The sequence below is a fragment of the Antrostomus carolinensis genome, unplaced genomic scaffold (assembly GCF_000700745.2).
Source record: "Antrostomus carolinensis isolate BGI_N321 unplaced genomic scaffold, ASM70074v2 scaffold30096, whole genome shotgun sequence".
NCBI classification, from domain to species: Eukaryota; Metazoa; Chordata; class Aves; order Caprimulgiformes; family Caprimulgidae; genus Antrostomus; species Antrostomus carolinensis.
This window is the reverse complement of record NW_010324404.1, coordinates 5,143-14,623: the sequence shown is the minus strand read 5'-3', so window position 1 is coordinate 14,623 and position 9,481 is coordinate 5,143. Positions and strand designations below refer to the sequence as shown.

General features: G+C 37.3%; 1 protein-coding gene across 2 annotated transcripts in view; it reads right to left on the bottom strand.

Moving 5' to 3' along the window:
* The window catches only part of HAAO (3-hydroxyanthranilate 3,4-dioxygenase), a 32,608-nt gene extending 23,362 nt beyond the window's left edge, over positions 1 to 9,246 (bottom strand). For both annotated transcript variants that reach the window (XM_010170939.1, XM_010170938.1), the window contains exons 1-2: positions 9,150 to 9,246; positions 6,219 to 6,297 (exon numbers count right to left, since the gene is read on the bottom strand). In XM_010170939.1, the coding sequence (XP_010169241.1) occupies positions 6,219 to 6,297; positions 9,150 to 9,229 (159 nt within the window). In that variant the 5' untranslated portion in view covers positions 9,230 to 9,246. The remainder of the gene's footprint in view (positions 1 to 6,218; positions 6,298 to 9,149) is intronic.
* Between the last annotated feature and the right edge of the window lie 235 nt (positions 9,247 to 9,481).

The following is a 9,481-nucleotide window of genomic DNA, read 5'->3' as shown; positions in this document are numbered from 1 at the left end:
GGGGGAGGGGGCATATATTATTCTTTTTATAACTCTTTCTTTTCTTCCCTTCATGTTTCCAGACTTTTGCCTTTCGTTTAGCTTTCCTGCTTACTATGTGGCATCTTCTCATTATGCTTACACTTAAAACACTCCTCTTATTAACTGTCACCTCACCTCTAGAAGTTGAGCTACGCAGAAGTCATTCTTTACCCTAAGCAAAATGGTTTTTTGTAACATTGCTCAATATGGTAATTAAAAATGCAGTTTTACCTATGAAAGCTAAACTGAAAGCCTCTTCAAATTAAGAGTTTATTTTTGACTCATTTAGTTTTTCTTAAATTCTCTTTACTGTAGGAGAATTACACCCTCCTTCCTTAGTCTGCTTCACCTTTCTTGCTCATGCTTCAAACCCGATAGTATTGTGTTAAGCTGCAGTGAAAGGCAGCATGACCAATGCTGAATCATTGTCAAGTCTGTAAAGGGGTATTTCACTCAACTATGCAGACTCATAAAATAAATTATGTGGGCATTTCTGGAGAAAATAGGTGGAGATGCATAGAAGTGGGAGTTCACTATTCCCTTCAGTGGAAGCCTCACTAAAATTACTTGGAATTCATTTCAACAGGTGGTAGAAAGTGTGGATTTTGCCATAAAAAGAGCAATATCATCCCCACCATATTAATGTGGTGAGAATGGTATTGCTCCTTCATCCAGGTAAGTGTATCCTAGCAGAGTAAAGAGGAAAGCACATAGTAGGGGAAGAACACAGTATTTCTAATTGGTTTGCATAGGCAAATTAAAAAAAACAAGTCTAATTTTATGTACAGCAATGTATGCAGTTTAACTTAGGTCTACCTTTGATATTAAACTCTGCTGAGATGTAGGAGCCCAGAGCTCTGTGAGGCCTTTCGTAGCTGAGAGCTTATTCACAGGCCTCTAAAGATACCTGTAATTTGCAGGGTACTTTGAGTGGAATGTAGGATTTGGGATTGCTCGACCACTTCTGAGATTAGATGCTGACTTGGCATATCCTGGCTTGTATTGCTTGTCAGACTGCTAAATACTAAATTAATTTGCAGAGCAAATCAAATTCTGATGTGGGAGTAGAGCCTGGGCGTTCTCCATACTTCAGTGGTGATTGATCTATTTGAGCACAGAAAAACAATTTTCTCCCTCTCTCATCACAAGGTTTTCTAGCCATCAGAAGTCTGGGAAGCAAACAGATGAGGAAGGCAGAGAAATCTACGTTGGGTTTTGGGTGGTGTTTGTTTGTTTGTTTGTTTTTTCTCTGCTCATTTACATGTCATCTCTGAAACTTGAATACTAGCCAAGACTCATCCCAATGATTTTATGCAGCAAATTTATTTCTGAAGACACAAACTCTTTCTGATGCAAAAGGATTGACACTTTTATTATTTTGTAATAGGAGCTTTGTTTCTTATTAAAATATTCAAGGAGTTTTCACCAGATATGTGGGATTTTTTAAATGTTAAAAAGCAAAAAGGCTTATCTTGCTGTGCTGCAACTCATGTTCTTGGTTTATTTGGAAATAAGCACAGCAATACCATCTACTGGAATGCTCACCTAGCCTCTCTTTCCCCTCCTTCTTAGGCATCCAGTATCCCCATATAATGCAAAGGGAGAACTTTGGATTGTATGAACTGCTTCTCAAAAGCATGCTGCCTAGAGAGCAGCACGCACTAGAAGGGGTCAGGCTTCATTTAAGAGGGTAATTTGTCAGAAACTGTAGACAAGACTTACTTGCGGTGTATGTGTGTGTGAGGGGGAGAAAAAGAGAAATCAAAACTCAGGTTAGAAAACTCAGATGAGCTGTGGCAAATGTGACCTCAAATCTGTATCATGTTTCAGAGCAAGATGTTACTATTTCTCAAACAGACCATGTAAATATGCTAGAAGAAGCTGAAGAGATTGGTCAAGATGATCAAAGGAAAGGGAATTTCTGTTCCAAGAGTCCTCTTTAGGACTGCAGTGTAAAGGCTCTGATCTGCAGGGGCTGCATCAGTGCCTAGGTGGCTGTATGTATAGGAAACTACCTAGACGTCGAGTGCCAAAACAGAGGGTAAAATACACACAGCACAACAAGAAGCAGGGCTTTTAAAATCAAGCAGAATATTGTGCCAAGGCAAATGAGTTGCAGGTGGTAGATGAAAGGCTGATTTGAGTTTCTCTGCATGGAACTGCACTGTTTCATGTAGACTCAACATCAGAATACAATTTATTAAGAAATCAAAGTCAGCTAGTTGAGATTCATTGTGTTTAAGTGGTGGACTGAAGTGGGTAAAGAGACAGGAGCCTAACTACTTTTGCAATCATAGATTTAGCTCTTGGCGTATCTCTCTTTCCCCCAAAGCAGCACACATGATACAGTAAATACAATCCAAAATTGATTTTACTGTAGCTAAACTTTGTTATGATCATGGCTTTTACCTGTCACTAACTTCCTCCAAAACATACAGTCCCTTTCAGTTTTCATTTACCTTATTTCTTGAAAATTATATGGTGAATTTGTAGGATAAGACTAGAGTTTTTCCCCACACACACTCCAGGCTTTGCAATGCTGAAACTCATAAATGCTACTGCATGATGAAAAGTTCAAGAGACAAAGGTACATCCAGGACTGCTCCCTGGTCCCTGGAATGTACCTGCTACCCCGTAGCCATGAGGGGTTGGACATCATGTCAGGGCTGTCACAAAGGTTTTCAGTTGTCTCATCGAGTTGATCACACAAGAATCATAGTCACTAGTCTGTGTAATCCAAAACTCTCCTGACAAGTGAGGTACATTGGAATAGTGATTCCTGTGAAAACTCACAAAGCTAGCTATACAGCACAAACACTTTCTTTTTAGTAGGTGTTAAGAAAGTTTTGTCTATATAGCAATACAGGTGCATTCTCACAGCAGGTTGTTTGCAATGTTTCAACAGAAGATGCATTTCCCAAAGCAATTCAGTTTCATTTTGAGAATGAGTCTGATTTAGAGGCAGAGAACATCTGAGTAGATGTTTTTCTCTATCTTTGTTCTAATGGAGATGGGAGCAAGGGGGAACTTAACATTTACAAATAGGAAAAAAGAATTAATATGACATAGTGGTAAAGTCAAGCCAAAGAACGTAAATGGTTTATCTCTTGCAAGGTGCAGCTTGATTTTTATCAAACCTGTCCAATGGAAAACAATGTTTCAGGTATGAGGCAGTACCTCTGTGCAGAGGGATGGCAAGTAAGTAGTGCACCAAAAATTAAGATGGAAGTGAAGTAGTACAGAGAAAACTAAGAAGTAAGAAAATGTCAAGTTACATATTTAGGAAACTCCTCCTTGCTGAGAGGAGGAAAAAAATTATGCGAGACTAGCTGCACTTTTAGCCTAAACAAATGTTCAGGAGACAATCCAAAAAAGCTTTGAAGGGAGTCCAAATCAAGCCTCCAGTTTTTCTCATAATTAGCCAGTCACAACTGATCTTTCTGATACACCTGCACGTTAACAGCACCAGCAGAGACCAGCTCGGCAGTAGAAGAATGCTCCTAAGCCCTCATCTCTGCATGTGAACCCCTCGCTGCTGCAAACTGCGGGCTGACAAGCACAAGTTGTGCCACAGGGCACACTATAAGCTGTGTGATAACAGCCATAAAATAATGAGTGAACAGACTTAAACAATCCTAGCTGCTTTGCTCTCAGAATAACAGTAGTAGAATGGCATCAGCTAAATCTTTGTAAAGGATTTGTGGGTTTTCACATTCATGACTTGGCCTGTTAACACTATGCCTATACAGTTTGCCTTTCAAATTATCACTCAGAACTATAAATTACCTTTTACCTGCCAAAATAATGAGCTTGATTGTGGTTTTGAATTTTTTTTTTTAGTCTCAAATCTAATTTAAGAATATGCCCTTTTACTAGGACAGTCTCCGCCTTACAGTTCTTGAATTAAAAACACAGATCTAAAGGCTTACTTAAATTGAAGGAAGGTGCAAATGTATCTGATAAAAAGGTATGGTAAAATGCAATTTATTACTATATCGTACTTCCATAAAAGCGGACCAAATTGGCCCGTAGGTTAAACTGGTATGTAACTGATAACACTTCTGATGTGTATATTGCTAATTTCCTATCTGTCAGGAACTTTTAATTTACATTTTTGGTTGCTGAGTAATTGTGGGAAATTTGCTATGCAAATAAGACTATATTGATACCTAAAAAATCTTTTATTTGGTTGAATTAGCAATAACTTCCTATACTGTTGCATACCGATGCCAGTCACGTGTATGGCTTTTAATACTGTTGGAAAGTCATCTAATGGGTTTAGGCTTATTAAAGGTAGGTTATATTATTTTCAAACACAGGAATATCTTGCAAAATAATAAAAAAGAGATAAACTATATTAATCTAACTTTCATTCTAAGGGAAAGGGAAAAGGAGATAAATTTTTTAAAAATGAAACAACACAGGAATGTGTCAGCGACCAAGGATAATCCAGTATGAACTGGGAGATGCAGGGAGAGACAAGATCATAAAGAAAAGGGGTGGCAATGCAAAGCAGGAAGAAGCCTGAGAGTGATAAGGTAGCAACTGCTTGGTTATAATGACTATAAACACCTGCATGGCAGAATTATAAAAGAAAATCAATTAAGACTGTTGTGAAATGGTTTGGTTAGGGTTTTTTGTTTGTTTTTAAATGATTTAATAATAAGTAAATACAAATTTTTGTTTCTTTTTAAAAGGATTTATTGAACTTGACTCACTTCTGCCTTGAACTATGTAGATGCTTAGGGTTCAGTTTGCAAAGGTACTGAAAAGTAGGTGGCCAAATTTTACTGGAATTATGTGAAATTAAATTACTCGGCCGGGAAGCAAGGCAAATTGTCGCCCTTCCTGAAATCCTTACTGCTGTGCCTTAGGGTTTCTTCAGAGCCAGTTGCAGATACCTCTGACCCAGAGGAGTCCTCGGGCCAAGCAGAAATGAAATGACAATTCCATGGAAAAGGCAGTAAACAAAGTAAATGTAAATTGTATTGTTACATATTTGATAGGTTTTTGCTCTTTTTTCCCATATTCTGCACATGGCACAATGGCTACTGGCAACTCGGAGCTGGAGGATGGCTTTCTTTTGAAACAGAAGATGTGCAGCAAAGGGGAGTTGTCGTAGTTTAACTTGGCTGGCAGCCAAACACCACACAGCTGCTCGCTCATCCTCTGCCACCCACCAGGGAATAGGGGAGAGAATTGGCAGAGTAAAGGTAAAGATACTAGTAGGGTTGTGATGAGAACAATTTAATAACTGGAATAAAATAAAACTTAAAATAATAATACTTACAATACTAATGATAATAATAGAATATACAAATGAGTGCTGCACAGTGCAATTGCTCACCACCCGCCGATAGCGATTCCGGAGGAGCGAAAAATCCCAAACCCACAATCCCAGAAGAGAGCAAGAGCCAGCATTCTGGTCAACCTTCACCTATATACTGAACATGATGTTATATAATATGGAATATCCCATATATATTCCATATATGATATGGCATAGCCAAATGCCAATTTGAACCCGTCACTCTCCTGTCAGCTTCTTCTGCACTTGCAGACCACCAAAACACGGGAAGTTGGCAAGACCTTGATTTCCCAGCAACAACTAAAAATTTCAGTGTTATCAACATCCTTCTCATACCAAATCCCATACTGAATAAAAAAAATAGCACTATTGTAACTACTGAGACAAGAAAATTAGCTCTGTCCCAGGCAAAACCAGGACAGGACTGATTTGAAAAATATTTGGAGACTCTATTCTTTAACTTTCCAAACCTGAATGAAAGCTGAAAGTTATTATACCTTTCACAAAGTTCAGAAAAACATAATTTCAAGCCAATCAAAATATTTAATTTTGATTTCTGAATTTCAAAGTTACTTTTGAAATACAGAACAATCTTCTGGACCAAAATATCACTCTAAAAATATCATTACCTTTCCAAAGTTTTGTTCCAAAATGTTGAAATGTTGGAAATGAATTATAGCAAAATAGATCTGATCTCATGTGCTTGTTTCAAAGGAAATGCACAGATGGTGTATGCTTCTGGTGAATGATTCTGTTTAAGTCTTTGAACAGATCTAATAAATACAACATCACTGAGCCTGGCATTACTAATCTGTAGTTTCAAAAGCAGCTGCATTTTAATCATTACAGATCAATTAAAACAGCAAAATATAAACAACTTATAGGTTACCTCTTCTCCTTCTTCAATATGATAATCCTTCCTTTCATTTGGCCCCCCAACAAACATCACATTCAATTGATGGCGATGCCTAGAAAATGAAGTGACATTTTAAAGTTACTTCGACTCAGAGTGTTCTTTATTTCATATAAGTTTTTTTTTAATTCTTAAAGGACAGTGAGTCAACAAAACAATACTGAGTGACAAGCAACATTCAGAGTGAGAACTCAAAAGACCTTGGATGAATCTCTCTGCTCTGCCACTGTCCTGCCTGGTGATCAGCTACCTCCCTCCTGGTGCTTCAGCGCCTCCAGCTATGAAAAGGGGACAACGATAGTTACCAGCTGTGGAAAGAGCTTTGAACTGTGAAGATTTCTACATGAGAGACAGGAACGACAAGAAAATGCCTTTTCAACATGAGATTATTAGATCAGGATTCTGTAAAGGTAAAATAATTTTTAAGGTTAATAAAGGTAAAAACATACTTTTATTTCCCCATTGGTAAGATTTACCAGAGATATTGCTAGTAGGAATTATCAGCTAATTTCTCTTCTATGTGTACTGGGGTCGCTAAGGTGGAACATTACAATGGTTTCATTGTGGTTGTGGTTCATTCAGAAAAGGAGACTCAGGCCCTTTATCTTAACTTTGCCCCTTTTAAGAACCCCAATGAGAACTCCTCACAGCTGTCACAAAGAACAAGTATCATCGAGACTATCTACCAGTCCATTTACACTAATAAAGAGGTAAGGCAGCAGGTTTTCATTTGCTAAAAAACCCCTGTAAATCAGGCCTGTTAGCCCGGATTCAAAATTTGTCCTTAAGTTCTTTTTGTCATGTGAACTGGGGGGTGCTGACCTCTACTTTTTAATGAGGAGATGATTCAGGGCAATACTTGGGCTTACAGGAGACCCTAGTAACACAGACCCAGCAGAGCCATGCTCCCCTGCAACACGGGGAAGAACAATGTCAGCACCTGGTAAGCCTTAATTGAGAGAAGCTATTCTGAACTGCTGAACATATATATTTGATCTGCTACTATTATCATGTTCACTTTGAAAACTATTTAAATGATCATGAACAACACAGTAGGGATTAATAAAGCAGAAATAACAAGTAACAGCGACAAATTCCTTGGTCAAATAAAAGTCTAAAGAATTAAATTAGATTACAGTTCTTAAATTGACTATTTTCACCAATGGAAGTTGTATGCATTATAGCACTTGGCTTCTTGCCCATAACCTAAAATAAGGAACTGAAATCAGTAGTGTTTGTACTACGCAGATTTAATATTCATTTTCAAGAATGCACTTTAGTGCTTCTGCCTTAATGAACCCCTATACTAAAGAGGGGCAGGAAGACCAAACCAGTAAGAACACAGCTAATAATTAATGAAATAAATTAAAATCAATCCTGGAGAATAAAAAAAAATAAAAAAAAAAAAAAAAAGAGAAAGACAATCTATGGCTATCTGTAGCATACTTTTAAGATGAGTTAATTTTTCATAGAAACCCATACAGTTTCTTTATTAGTTCAATAACTAAAAGTTAAAATATTGCTCTAAAAATCATTGTTGCTTAACTTTTTGTTTGGCAAATCTACCAGTAATTCTGTTACTCTATGGATTTAGCTGGTTTTTACATAATAAACAGGCAACTGTGGGATAATCATTCCTATCATTAACGATTATATAATGACACCATCAAAAAATTCCAGCTATCAAATACAAACAGGGACTCCAATAGGATTGTTTGTCCATACTGCTAAATAAAATTGTCTGGTTAATATAGTTGCATTAAGTTAAGAAGAAAAGTCGTAAGGAAGGAAAGCAGTTTCAGTTAAGACTGCTGAAATGCAGTTAGAGTATCATAAAGGCTTCAGAGGTGTGAAAATTACTTTACTGCACTATTTTTAGAATGAGGTGCTTATCATTTGCTTATGAAATGGATATGCTTTACAAAATGCTTCCTAAATCCATTTTGAAAATGAAAGAAATGGAAACACTCAGAAGAAGACACTTTCCTCCCACTGTGAAACTATCATAATGATTCAAGTTTCATAATTTCTCAGTTAAACGTACAAATGTAGTTTCAACACCATCATCTCAGTAAGGATGTGCCCTTTACCTTATTTTTGGCTAGCAACCATTACTTTGAAAAGCAACCCTTGAACCTGTGAATGGAAATTAATATAACTGCTACAGTACTGTCCATTCAGCTTTTGATTAGAGGTAGCACTTCAGGGTAGGGCAAGAGGCACAATCTTTGGTGCTTTTTTAATGATTAAAGTTGCAATGCAAGATTTTTTTTAAAAAATTAAAAGCAAGAAAAATGTTTTTTATTTTCATTATAAAACCTGGGTTTATATCACTCTTTACAGAGAATCCTTTCTTATGGAAGCCTTCTGTATATAGAATTTTGGACAAAACCAAAAGTCCTCCTGTGCCCCTGCCCTTCCTTTCTCTTTATCTTTCAGCTATATATCGCACTGGTTTTGATGGCTCCTGCAGCTTTGGCTCCTCTGCAAGGTTGGAATGACTCTCAATGCCCTAGCACCTGTTTCAGGTGATAATTTGGTAGCACTAATCTGTTAACTAAGTTTTATCATTTGTAGATGTGATGCCATCTCCTCTGATTTCTATGAGTTTATTGTCACAGGGCCTGACACAAATTCCCTTAACTCAGTCTAACTGCCTACAAGAGACTTTGTCTTGAGGCAAATTTCTTGTATTCAAGTTGATCTTTACAGCTTCTGCAGTTACTCCAAAACAGATTTCAGTCACTTTCTGTTCTTTGAAACAGCACTCTAGACTGACCACAGTCTGAGAGGAAATATAGTTCCTTGTGAACCTTTACCTTATGTGCATTTTAGCAGCCTCCTCTTACAGCTAAGAATATTTATGAGTAAAAAATGAGTAAAAAAAAATAATCTTTATTTACTTACATAAGCTTATTGCACACAGGTGGCAAAAAGGCAGCTTTGTTTTCTTCTATCCATTTTCTTACATTTACAAGAAGCTCCATGGTCCACCAGTTATGAAACTTTTGACAGAGATATTAGTTTGCAGAGGGCTCTTTCTGTGAGCAAACTGCATGTGACTCCATCCCCAGAGCTCAGGGGATTGGCTGGTAGAAGAGGTGTCTTCAGGCTTGATTGTCAAAGGGGACAGGTCCATCAGCCAAAGGTTACTTCATAAAGTAATGGAGAACTAATGTTCCAGCAGCTTAGCTAATAATTGCCTAATGTTTTTGAAATATATATTTTTATCAGAGACA